The 13,032-nt window shown below is 58.2% G+C and overlaps 1 protein-coding gene across 5 annotated transcripts in view; it reads left to right on the top strand.

The window, feature by feature from the left end:
* Positions 1-13,032, top strand: part of CUNH4orf50 (chromosome unknown C4orf50 homolog) — an 87,196-nt gene that overhangs the window by 30,801 nt on the left and 43,363 nt on the right. For 4 of the 5 annotated variants that reach the window (XM_063230185.1, XM_063230183.1, XM_063230184.1 and 1 more), the window contains exons 8-11: positions 249-416; positions 1,949-2,005; positions 3,261-3,443; positions 8,306-8,354. In XM_063230185.1, coding sequence (XP_063086255.1) covers positions 249-416; positions 1,949-2,005; positions 3,261-3,443; positions 8,306-8,354 — 457 coding nt within the window. Of the gene's footprint in view, positions 1-248; positions 417-1,948; positions 2,006-3,260; positions 3,444-8,305; positions 8,355-13,032 lie in introns of those variants that run through there. The other variant, XR_010040879.1, reaches the window with a different exon arrangement.

The raw sequence follows: 13,032 nt of genomic DNA, 5'->3' as shown, positions 1-13,032 counted from the left end.
TATTCCCTATTTTTTTCGGCACTAAGATTCGAACTCATGAGCTTGCACTTGCCAGGCAGGCACTTGTGCTGCTGAGCTATACCCGGCTCCTGGCCCCTTATTTTCTAAATTCTTTTCACTGTGAGGAAAATGTACTCGGTCGAGAAAGAGGAAGGAGGAGGTGCACAGTGCTGGCTGTCTGCTAAACAAGTTCAGGGATGCTGACCTGGGCATTCCCCACCCCTTCTCTGTGCTGCTTGCACCCCCAGGACGCCGAGGCCCAGGTGGCGGAGGAAGAGCCCCGGCTGTGTATTCAGCGGCTCTGTCACCAGGTGCAGACTCTGCAGTGCCAGCTCAGGGACCAGGGCTGGGCAAACCGGGAGCTGCAGGCCGCGAGGGACCAGGCTGTCCACCTCCAGGATGCGCTCAGGGGTGAGGTAGGCGGGTGCTTCCTTCCCCTCTGGCGGGGGTGGCATGCGGGGTTCCCCTCTCCTTCCCTCCATGGCACAGGAGGCCCAGCAGGGAGTAAGACTTGTTTCCCACCAGGTTCCTGTGCCCTGCGCGTGGGACGGTTTATCAGATGCTTAAGACACAGAACAGTTCGGGGCAGAAAACGGTGTGGATCTGCCGTCCACCCCACTCTGAACTGAAATTTAGGAAAACTCACAGACAGGCTGTTGCAGAGAAAGCCGCACATCCTTCCTCTGCACGGGAAGACCGAGTGGCTGTAAAGGGCAGTGGGAGGGACCTGGGGCCAAGGACACTCAGGATCTTGACCTTGGGCGAGCCTGCCCCCACGTGCTGTGGAGACCGAGGAGGGCACCTGGCTGCCACAGCCGCATCCCTCCGACCCCAGGCTGGAGCCTCTCCACACCTCTTCTGACAGCTGCATGCGAGCGCGGTGACCTCACTCACCACAGAGGAATTGGAACGAAGCCCTAAACTGGCAGGCGGCACCGTGCCGCCCGAGGGTGTCCTCCAGCGCCTTTCAAATCCAAGTCTGCTTGAGGTGGACCTGGCCTCTGACTCTGTTCAGAATTCCGGCCAAAATAGCTTCCAGAATGGTCCACAGAAGCCTCGTTCCTACAACAAAGAAAAAAATACAGTTATGAGTCAGGCTCACGATGAAAGAGTACTGAGTGCTGCCTGCATGCCGGCCCTGCTCTGTGCTCTTCACCTCCCTGAATCGTCACTGGGGAGCCTCCAGGCTGCACTGGGTCCACCCCCACTTTCCAGATGGAAACACCAAGGCGGGGGAAACCGTGACCTGCCCCAGCTGGGGGGCTGCAGGCCACTGGCCTGGGAGCACTGAGTGTCTCTCCTGAGCCTGGCAGCTATGCCAAGGAATCAGGGTCGGGGTCTTTCCTAAGGCAGAGCCCTCAGAACCGACCTAGGAGGGGCCGGTGGCCCACGGAGCTCAGTCTTTAAAACGCTGGCGCTGTGTATCTGCATACGTTTGCTGTGCACAGCCTGGTCCTTCTGCCTTCCTCTCCTCTCCCCTCCCCCTCACCTCTCCTCACCTCTTTACCAAGTCCACCTTGCCGTCTCCTATCGGCTGGTGTTTATTCTACCTTTTGATTTATCTATACTTTGGGCTTCTTGTGTGAGAGGAGCCATGAGATATTTAAGCCATGTCTCTCATTTATTTCACGTAGCATTATGATCTCAGGAGCCCCCATTTTCCTCTGGGAGACACATGTGTGTCCTTTTCATGGCACAGTAGTACCCCACACCGTGTGATGCATTTGCTTTATCTGTTCCCCCACTCCGGGGGGCACACAGGCCGCGTCCAGGGCAGCTCTGCCGACTCATGCTGCTGGCACCCTGGGCAGGTGTGGGTCACTCAGCTCAGCTTTGGTGGTCCTGCCCAGGGGCCTGGAGAGGACCCTGCATGGGTATGGAGCCCAAATGCAGGCTGGGGAGAGCCAGCCCCAGGCCCAGGGACAGGCTGTTGGTGCTTCCCTTTCAGCTTGAAGAGCTTCGGAGGGAGCAGCGGGAAGCGCGCCTGGCCGTGAGTCCCCTGAAGGTAAGGGGTCCCTGGAGCCGGGCCTGGCCCCTGGAGCAGGGGCCCACCACCTGTCTCTGTCATCCCAGGAATCCGGAGAGGCCTGGTGACACCAAACATGCTGTGGATGGGAGCTCCAGGCAGAGGCCTTCAGCTCAGTGCCCAGCTCTGAAAAAAGCATGTCTCTATGGTGACTAACCTGGAGCCTGTCACCAGGAGACTCTTAGTCACATGGGGCCAGAGAGCCTGCGGCCTCAGTCCCTGGAACCACTCCTGGTGGTTTCGGTGTCTGAGCACAGGCTTGCATCCGTCTGTCTGTGTCTGTGTCCCTGATGCATGCCACTCCACACAGACACTGTGCTGTGTGTTTTCCTTAGAGGAGCGCCCCTGTCTGGAATGTGTGCCTGGCGTAGAACCCCCAAAAGGACCCTCTGGCCTGAGGGGCTCACATGTCCTTTGCTACCTGGGCCAGAATTTGCTAACCTGGCGCATTTCCTTCAGCCAGATCGGGCCCAGGCCGGGGATCTGTCCTGCCTCTCTGCTCTAGGGGCGGTGGGCAGGGCAGGGTCGTGGGCTGGGTGTCAGCAGGACCATGGACACCTGGGTTTGCTGGTCCTCCAGGGCCTCAGTGTCTTTGGCTCTTAGATCAGAACTTGGATCCCCACGGTCTCCACTGCCAGTTCCCCTCCCCGGGGGCTGCGTCCTCAGCTGGAGTTTGTGTCTGCAAACTGGAGATTGAGGCTGGGGGAAGGTGCTAGCCCCTGCCTTATGTGCCTTATTCAATGCACCCCGAGTTACATGGGGACCTCAGTGGTTCCTGTGCTTACCACCGGGAGTGAGAAATGACATCTCAGGGCTCCCTGGGGTTTGGCTTGTGACAGCACCTGCTGTCCTCCACAGCCCTGCTATGCAGAAGGACAAGTGTGGACAGAGCTGGGCAGTGACAGAGCCTGCACCCATGTCCTGCTCCTGTCCCTGCCTCCTAGCCTGAACCCTAGAGGAGGGCAGTGGGGAGCCAGGGCCAGGTTTCTGGGAGGGGGAGGAGGAGGCCACACTGGGCTAAAGTCTAGCTAAGAACAAGGTGTCCGGGGCTGGGGATTTAGCTCAGCGGCATAAGCGCCTGCCTTGCAAGCAGGCAGTTGTGAGTTCGATCCCTGGTACCGATAAAAACAAAAAAGACAAAAAAAAAAAAAAAAAAAAAAAAAAAAAAGAACAAGGTGTCCCCAGATCAGCTGGGCACCCCAGGGCCCCCATACCCTCTGTCTCCCCTTTGCAGGCCAAGCTGGCGTCCCTGGTCCAGAAGTGCCTGCAGAGGAACCGCCTGATCATGCGCCTGTTGCAGGAGCTGAGCAGACATGGCCTGGCCAGCTCGTCACTCACAGAGCTGGTGCAGGGCATGGTCCACGACGAGGCATTGATGGAGTACACGGCCACCTTCCTGATCCCTGGAGTCACTGAGGTGCGTCCCACAGATGGCCCAGTCCCAGAAAACCTGGGGGAAGGGGATAGTCCATCCCCGTCCACCTGCCTGGCCCACTGTCTTCCTCCCCTCTGTAGACTGATCCCACCTGCAGCATCACTGCCGCCGCCTCTGGGCAGCATTTATGCTCTGGGCTGAGGTGGGGATTCTGCCTGGCATCCCTTTAAAGAGCTCGGGACATGGTGACACAGGGGATGACACGGTGACTGGAATTCACCGACCCACAAGCATCACCGTGTAGGTCAGTGTTCTGCTGCTGGGACCGAATGCCCCAGGACTTCAGCTCTAAGTAGAAAGGTCCAGTGCTGGCTTTCAGAGGGTGTAGTCCATGGGCCCTTGGTGCTGCTGTTTCTGCAACATCATAGAGGAAGAGTGTGGCAGGAGAGAGAGAGAGAGAGAGGCAGTGGCAGAGAGAGACCAGAGGCTGTGCTGTCACCTGTAGTCCCCGATGAGGGGAGCACCCCATGACCCAGTCCCTTCCCTGACCCCACCTCTGAGCAGTGCCCCGTGGTGAGCAGGCTTCAACCCATGAGTCATTTTAGAGGGGACACTTCGTGTGTCAGCATCGTGCTGTGTCTCCATCCTGCTGGCACTGTCGCATGGGCCTCCAACCTTTGCCCTGGTGGTTCCCTTGGCACCTGGTGTGGCCCTCCCTCTTATCCTTCTGCTCCATGTCCAGAGTGCCATTATGCATGGACACGCATGACATGGCCCACATTGGGGGCCGAGCAGCCCCCAGTGCCCCCTCTGGCTCCCCAGTGCCTGGCCCAGTGGAGAAGTTCGCTAAGCAGTGAGATAACCACTTTGTGAGCAAGGAGGCTGCCCTGTCCAGTCCTGTCCTGCCCTGTCCAGTCCTGTCCTGCCCTGTCCAGTCCTGTCCTGCCCTGTCCAGTCCTGTGGGAAGACAAGAGCAGACACGGGCTGCCTGGCAGCAGAGTCCCTGAGCATCCCCTGGCCATGAAGGGTACCCGGTCTCCAGGCCCAGGGCGCCTACCGATCCTGGGCTTTGTCTGGCTCTGAGCAGCAGTGCGCTGGGCACTGTGAGCACTTAGCCAGGGCTGCCCACACACCCGAGCCACTCTGTTCCTGGGGACTAGCCAGCCACGCCCCACAGACGAGCCAGGCTCCTGATGGTGCGCGGGCGGACGCAGCTCCTGTGTAAATACCGCCAGGGCTGCATGCCCACTGCCTCAGGGCTGTGCCGGGTGGCTCCAAGTGGGCTAAGTCCCCTTCTCACCCTCCCTGCCTGTGGGAGGGGACCTCAGGCCACAAGGTCTGCCTGGTGGCCCAGCTCAGCAGCTCAGTCAGAGCTTGGGTCCACAGCGCAGACCCCAAGGCTTGCTCCAGGGGACCAAGGTCTTCAGGGCTGGCGGAGGGGGTGACGAAGGAACCCCGAGTCCTGCTGAAGTTCCCAGCTGATAACTGCTGAGTGAGGCAGGACTGAAGCAAAGGTCCAAGAAGTGTCGTATGCAGCAGGCGTCTGACCAACAGGCCTCGCAGCAGTGAGGCTCCCCAGTCTTGCTGGGCCCAGAAGCGACAGCCCAGGTGTCCATGGGGTTGGCCCAAGTCACAGAAGCGGATTGCTCTGAATGGGAACATTCACTTGTCACCTGTGAAAGCTGGACAGGCCGCAGGGCTTTGCAGGCAGGATGCGTGGATAAGGCAGCAACCGACTGTCCTCTCAGAGCCTGGGGCATCAAGCTCATTAATTCATTCGTTCCTTAGGACGGGTCATGAGAGGGGGCCTGGGTGTCTGGGTCCAAAGCACTGCTGTTTTCTGAAAGGATGTTCTGCGGCCCAGACACCTCCTCTTGACTTCAGGTGTGACCTTCTGAGGCCACACAGCCAGCTGTGTCCTCGATAGCCCGTCCCAGACGCCCATCTGTGTGCTCCTTACATGCAGCTGCTTCCAGCTCAGGCTCCGTCTGAGCTCCGTGCATGCCCCAGCCCAGCAGTCACTTTGGGCTGCTGGGTCCCTGTCCTGCCATGGGACACCTCGGCTCCTTTCCCCGGTTCTGCTGCCTCCTGCCAATCTAGCCAGTGATCTCCTGCTGACCAGAGCCGGAGCCGGGCCTGGGGCTGAGGTGTGGGGCAGGGAGGGGCTATGTGAGGTCACATTGGCTCCTTGTACTATGGGTCATGAAGGAGACACCAGGGGCCCACACGGGGGTGACTTGCATGTGTGTGTCCTGGGCGAGACCCTGGTTTCTGGAGCCCCGGGTTCTCATCTGTACGGTGGGGGTGGTCCGAGCTGCCAGGCAGAGGTGTGGCACCTTCTGCAGGCGGAGAGACAACCTGGCCAGCCCCTGAGCTCCGGGCCGTGAGTGGGCCTGTACCTGGCCATGCAGAAAATGGCAGCAGGGGTCCCGGGTGGAGCTGGGGGAAGGCAGGCGGCCAGCCCTGCCAGGCCCTGCTAGGCAGTGTGTGAAATACAGAAGGAGCAAGATGGGTAGGGACCCAAGAGCCCAAGGCCGCTGAGGGCGAGGCCTGGGGGGCGGAGGCTGCACCCACAGCCACTGCAGGCACCTCCCTCCCACTGCCTTAGTCACCTGGCTGCTGGTGCGGTTATGGGGAGATGGGGTGCTAGAGGTCCTGGATCGGGCTGTCCCCTCTGCTTGGACAGCCCAGCGGATGCTGGGTGTGGGACAATGCTCCCCACACCAGCAGCAATGAGATGGAGAGCAGGTCCAGAGCACTCCCATTGTGGGCAGAAGCTGCCACCTCAGGGACTGCAGGTGGCCATCCTGACAGCCACCCTGGGCGCTGGCTGAGAGCAGAGGGGAAGCTGGCAGCTGGGGAGATGCTTCGGGGTGCAGAACAGACAGGGGCCATCATGGGCCCCAAGCCCCGACTGGAGAGGGCAGAGCCCCCCTGGGGGGTGTACACCCCAGGTGCCCACATTGTCCCAGCCCCACCTTGGGTGGCCTGGGCCCCGTGGGGACAGGCTGTCTCCCCTAACCCACCTCAGCTGGGCCCAAGCCTAGACTGCTGGGGGTCGGATCTTGGTTTTCTCATCAGCTCCTGCTGTGTGTGACGTTTGGAATGCGTCCCCCGGGTTCACGCTGGGTACACACCAGCAGCAGGGGGAGCAGAGAGAAGCAGGGTTCAGACCCAGTCATGGAACCGGAAGCAGCAGAATGCTTGGCCTGCAGATGCTTGGCCACCAGCCTCCCGGGTGACAGGATCGATGCAGACCAGGGCGGAGACTGGGATCCCTGTGTCTACTGAGGACAGAGCTGCCCTGAAGTCAGTAGTGCTTTGAGGCTTCTCCGTGGATGTGAAGCCCAGGGAGGCTTTAACATCTTTCCAAAGAATCTCCTGCTGGGAGGGCCTGCCGTCAGCCCAGGGGCCATCGGAGAGTGGAGCAGATTGGAGCAGGTACCTCCTGGTGCAGCAGATGCACCTCATCGGCCTGGAGGACCAAAGGGGCCTTTGGGGTGGAAGGCGGAAGCAAAGGCCCTGAAGGCTGAGACCAGCATGTGCAAAGGCCGGAGGGTGTGCAAGATCCTAGTCCTGAAACCCACTGCTCGTGGGAGCAGGTGTCAGCAGAGAAGCCGCAGCGGGTCTCCCCTGGTGCCCGCTACCAGGGGCAAGGGCCCTCTGCTGCAAAGTGCTCCACACGCCTTCCCTGCCAGTCCTGGCCATCGGCCTCACAGGGCTCTCTTTGTCGTTTTCCCTTGAGGCACAGTGACTGGGGCACATGGTGGCATCAGGCCTCAGGAGCCAGCATCTCTCACCTGTGGCCAGGCGGGTTACACTCACACGGGGTCCTATTGAATTCACACTGCTGTCCAACCATTGTTACCTGGACAGCCACAAACCAAACTACTGTGAGCCAGGGCTATCAGCACTGAGAGCACAGCAAAGAGCAGGCCCCAGGCAGGTGCCCAGGACTCATGGAAGCAGCTTTGCAGCTGGGCTCCTATCAGAGGGCACTGAACCTAATCCACACCCCAGGTGTCAGCCGCTGCCTGAGTCAGTCTGTTTTAGAGACCCCAGAGCAACAGAACCCTGTGACAGAGCAGCATGGAGGAGCCGTGTGGGAGGCAGGTGGCTGAACTCTGCCAGGAATAGCTGGTGAAGACTTCATAGGAAGTGGGCCATTTTGGATTAGGTCTTGGCATTTGCATAGAAGTTCTCTGAGAAAGTGAGCAAGCAGGGGCTTCTTGGCACAGGGAATGGGTGCCCAACACCATGAGGGCACCCATGAAAGTGCAGAGAGAAGATCAGGAGATGTCACAGGGCCAGGGGCAGAGGACTCACCCTACCACAAATGCCCAAGAGGTTGCAGGATCCATGCTGTGGCTGGAATCCACCCAACCTGCCTTGAGGGGCTGGCAGGGACTCTGGTGGCTTTGGGGCTGGGTGGGAATCCTCAGAGTGTCTGTGGCAGTCTGTCTGCTGCTGCAGGTCTGTGAGGAGACTCAAGATCATGTCCCGGCATCCCCAGGCAGTGAACCAGCCGTTGGGTGGCACAGGGACACTGCGTGCCCTCATTTTATTTTTTAAATTTCTTTTTATTGTTGAATTTGCATGGTGATTGCTTCCTGCTTGCAGCACAACAGCTCCTAAAACACACTGGCTCCAGGCTCGGGCTGGAGATTGGATCTGAGTAACGGACATGGAATTGTTTCCTGGCTGCCCTGTCCCGAGGCCGAAGCTGGCTGAGTCCAGCCTCTTGGAACATGGTGGCCGGGGCGGCCGAAGCTTCCCTTGCAGGCAGAGCTCATTGGCCTGGGGGACAGGGGGTGCAGGGTGGTGTCCAGGCCTCGCTTTGGCCCAGCTTCGCCCCTTGGGGGGTCCCAGGCACACAGAGTGACTGCTGGTGTCTTTTCTTCCAGACCAGCTGCTGCCTGGACGTGGACTTCGAGGATGCGGCCACAGGAAGAGGTCAGTGCTGTTTTCCATGAGCAGAGCATGCGTTCAGCAAAGCCTGGACCACAGGACAGTGGACTGGGCAGGCCGGTGGACCCGCCCTCCACCAGGGTGGGACAGACGAAGGCAACCAGGCCCACTTCTCCCTCGCCCTGTTATCTTGTCGGGCAGCATCAGGGCACCCCTGGGAAAGATGGAGAGGCCCACGCGCCGCAGTCCTGGGGTTCCCTTGTGAATACTGGGCTTTTTCTTCCCCATAAATATTTCTATATACAGGAAAGCTCTGTGGAGGCTGCTGTGCACCCCACCACCAGAGATTGTGGGGGTACAAGGATACAGCAGGGGCAGAGGTGGTGGCTCGGGCACCGAGGGAGTTGCAGGGGAAGCTGAGGCAAGCAGTGTTCTAGAAAGCTCCGGACCATGGCGGGTTCACCGTGGGGCGTGGCCCTTGAAGAGCTCAAAGGCACGCGAAGGCCGTCATAGGCTGGGGATAGCTGGGGATAGCTGGGGCAGCAAGAGAAGGAAAAGGCTACTAAAGGCTTGAGATTCTTTGATTTTAAAAGTAGAGACCTGGGTAGAAGCATCATTAGGAATATCCTAGTCCAGCTCAGGAATATCCACCAGATTGCAGAACGGACACTGTCCTCCAGAGCCCATGGCCCCAGGGTCCTGGCCTATCCCTGAAGCTGAGTGGCCGGCACTGATGGCCCAACCGGAGTCTCTCAAGGTGAGAGGGTCCCTGTCAACTAATGTCCTACCTTTCTTTTCTATTGGAAGCACAGCATGTGTGCAAAGAGTGTAATTCATCCAATTATCCAAGTGTCACAACCCCAAGAAAACTACCACCGGGTCAAGAAGTAGACCCTGACCACCACTCCGTGCCCGCCCGGCTTCTCATGCCTGCCTTCTGTTAGTTAGTTGTTTTGTTTTTGGTCACGTTGTGTGCCGTGTGTCTTGCTACTTTCCCTTGAGTGCCAGACATCACGAATGGAAACCTGGAGGCCTGATCTGGGGTTTGCCTACAGTCACTCCCTGCAGAGTGGACTTCCTTTTGCTGTGGCAGCCGGCTGGAAGTTGTCTCTCACAGTAGGGCTGGAGCAAAGATGGGTCCTGGCCCTGAGGAGCTCTGCCCCACACCCGCCTCCTCCTGCTCCCGAGGAGGAGAGCCCAGGAGTTCCCGAGTCCTCTTCCCCCTCACGAAGGCTCCCCACTCCCTCAGTGAGGACCGTGTCCACATGCTCTGCTGTCTTCCTGTGGCTTCTCTCTTGCTTTCTGCTTTGGACTCACAGCTTGTGTGGTGGCTCTCTATTTTTCTTAGATTTTATTTTTGTGCTTACTGCGGGCTGAGTCCCTAATTAGGCAGCAGCAAGCACTGCACTGGCTCCCAGACACAACGTCCCTAACTGAGGGGCTTTGGGCGAGCAGACCCGAGTTCCAGCCCCTGCCCTGCGCCTTATTAACCACCCTCTCTGTCTGCGTGTAACTCTCCGTCCCTGTCTATTTGGGGCCAACAGCGCCTGCTGCCATTACGAAAATAAAAATCTGAGCTCTGTGTGCTGGGAGGAGAAGCAGCCATTGCTCTGGGGAGACTGATCACTGATTTAGTTCAATGTTCCGTTACCTTTTCCATCTCTTATTCCAGTGGCTTCTTTCTCATCTCCATGATTACATTAATTTTTAATCTAAAACGTGAAGACAGTGCCTCTTGGGGTTGTTGGGACCTTGAGTAAACTTGTGCTTATAAAGTGTTGGTTATGGTGCTGGCACAGGTAGCGGATTAAAAAAAAACAAAAAACAGAAAACCTTAAAAAGCCAGAGCTATGGTGACCGCGCCGAACTCTTTTGCCCTGCCTGGCAGACTTGGTGCTGAATTCTTGCCAACATGCTCAGTATTGGAAACTTTGCAGTCCCCTCCTGGGACTTTGACTTTCGCCTCTGTGAGCTCAAGCAGGCAGCAGGGACCGTGGGCAAAGCTGGTCTGGAATGTGCACTCACGGGGTACCAGGGACATTGGCAGGAGGATGGAGTAGAGGGGATAGAATTGTGTCCCGGGTCACATGGTTCTGCATGACAGAGCTGGGGCCCCGACCTGGCTGGTGGTCTCAGCACTGGTGCTCTGCCCATTATGCAGGCCCAGTCCTTCCTTTCTCCCCAAGTTCCAACCTGCAGCCCTGTGCTGGAACAGGGACCGCAGATGCCTGCTTTCACTGACCTGGGAAGAAATCTATGGCAGAACTTTGGGGACGGGGAGCAGGGGGCAGTGAGCAGTGACATTGAGGTACAGCTCAGTGCCCGATCCCAGGGTCCTTCAGCATCAACTCCACAATGTCAACAGCCCCTGGGGGAGCCTCTGAGGGTTGGAGGTCACCTCTGGTCTACAGAAGTTTGTGTGTCTTGGGGCAGGAGGCTGAAATGTTTGGTCCCTGTGTTTGCCCAGCTCACGGCCCTTCAGAGGCCTCTGAGTCCGTGTCGGGTGAATAACTAGGGCAGGGAGGCTGGGCTGTTTCTCTGCAAGGCCACAGGCACCTTGTCTGGTTGTATGTGTGGCTTCAGGCTTGGTCTTGTCCAGTGTCTCAGGCCCCTGGGAGTGGAAGCAGATTCGGGGTGAGTGCCTGTGGGGCTGGCTTTGGGAAGGGCCTCCTGGGGAACTGCATTTGGGAACCAGGCCAGGGCACCAGAGACCAGAGACAGAGGAGGTCACGGGGTCTGGAAGGGCACACAAGTCAGTCATGGCCTTGTGTGGTTGAACTGAGAGAAGAAAGAAGCAGGACGGGCCAGGAAGACGCCCAGTGTCCTGACCAGGTGGGGAAGCCACCAGCCAGTGGAGACTGCTTAGCCCTCTTTAATATACCAGGGCTGAGCCAGAAATTTGGTGTGCATTTCAGTCTTAAAGCTACGACAGCGAGGGCTCCCTGCCACTGCCCCCTCAGCGTCCCCTCCTTGGCTTTGAACATGCTGATCCCAGCGTCCTCACCCTTCCCAGAGCAGCTCTGGGATCCTCTCTCCTGTCTTCATGGTGTGATTGTGTGTGCTGCTGCCCGGAGCCGTCCGAGGAAAGGCAGCTCACAGCGTCACGCGGTGTCCTCTTCCAAGGCTTCTGTCCCTTCCCCAAGGTCAAGGTGACCGTGCAAAGCAAATGTGAACCAGTTCAGGAAACCAAGGCAGCCACCACAGCCCAGCTAGATACTCACAAAAGAGGACCCCAGAGCTGCTGTGGAAAGTGGCCAGAGGCTGGGAGAAGTGTGTTTCTATGCGGGGTGGCTTTTGAAGGGGACTCATGACTATATATATATATATATATATATATAAAATTTAAACATTCTCTCTAGTTTTTGAAACCCCACTTTGTAAGCCTGATCCACTTAATCCTGTGGCCCCATCCCTGGATCCAGCGGCAGACTTGGAGGGGTGGGGTGCAGACGACAGTGAGAACTCAGGAGCTACCCAGGCTGGTTCCCATCTTGCCTCAGCGTCCTGAGACCTGTGGCCTGGCCAAGTCATGAAGCCTGTCTGGGACTCAACACTTACCTCTGTGGGTCATTCTGGGAAGGATTAAATGATGCCACATGGTAGGGTGCTGTCACAGACACTGATACATCAGATAAACTCAGTTATGGTCACCGTCCGTATGAGCTAGACCATATGAGGTCACACTATTGTTCCCCCTGCAGAAACGGTCCTGTCATATGGTTTAAGTGTGATTTTTACCAATGCACAGAAAAGCTCCTGGTGTGAAGCTGGTGTTCGCACTCCACCTGCAATTGCTCCGCCCGGAGAAGCCCTCAGTTTCTGACATGCAGTGGTGTCCTGCTCCTCCCTGGAAGTCCAGCTTGCACCCTTCCTGTCATGGTTTAGACCTAAAGCGCCGTCCTGACTCTCATGTGCAGAAGGTGATGGGCCTTTGGGGGGGCTGTGCTTATCTGTGGCTTCATCCAGGGCTGCATTCAGAGCTGGTAGGAGGCAGGCCCGGTGGGAAGAGGCTAACCCTGGGGTAACCTGTAGGAGTGGTCCCTGTTTCTGGCTCTTCCTTTCTATCTCTGCTTCCTGTCTCCCATGCCATGAGCAGTTGTCTGCTGCCGTGCCCTTGCACCATGCAGCTTCTGCCTCGGGCCTGGCCAGCCATGGACTAAATTCCCCGAACTGTGAGCCAAATTACAGCTCCCCTCCTTGAAGTCCTTTGTGTCAGATATTTTGTCCCAGTGATGTGGCCAGTCACACTGTACTCCTGGGGGGTCTCCTCCCCTGAGCTCTGCAGCACAGTTGGCGTAATGTGTGGGCTGCCTACAGGGGCAGCACACTCTGAGGGCGGGGCTGGCTATACCTGGAACCACTGTCCCTCTCCTCTGCTCCCTGCCCGTCCCTTGATTTCCTGCTCTAATGAGAGAGGAGGAAGAGGCAGGAGGATGCATAGGCTGCTGAGCCAGGCTTCACCTCCTGCATGTCTGGGAAGGGGGGTGTCGGTGAGCATGGGACACGGATGATGAAGGCTGGCTGTGTGCAGAAGTGGCTGGCAGGGACAGATAGACAGAGGGTGCCTGGAATCAGACAGCCCGGTGAGGCCCGGCTCGAGGTACTCTGCAGCTGCTCCTTTGGACTGAGTGTGTGCAGTCCCGGAAGCCACATCCTGCTTCCCGGGGAGTGGAGGGGTTGAGCACAGTGGAGCTCTAAGAGAGGCCTGGGCCTGCTGGCTGTG

This window comes from Cavia porcellus, unplaced genomic scaffold (genome assembly GCF_034190915.1).
Source record: "Cavia porcellus strain 051 isolate PalLab524CR breed Dunkin Hartley unplaced genomic scaffold, mCavPor4.1 scaffold_18, whole genome shotgun sequence".
NCBI lineage: Eukaryota > Metazoa > Chordata > Mammalia > Rodentia > Caviidae > Cavia > Cavia porcellus.
This window is presented reverse-complemented; position numbering and strand designations above follow the sequence as displayed.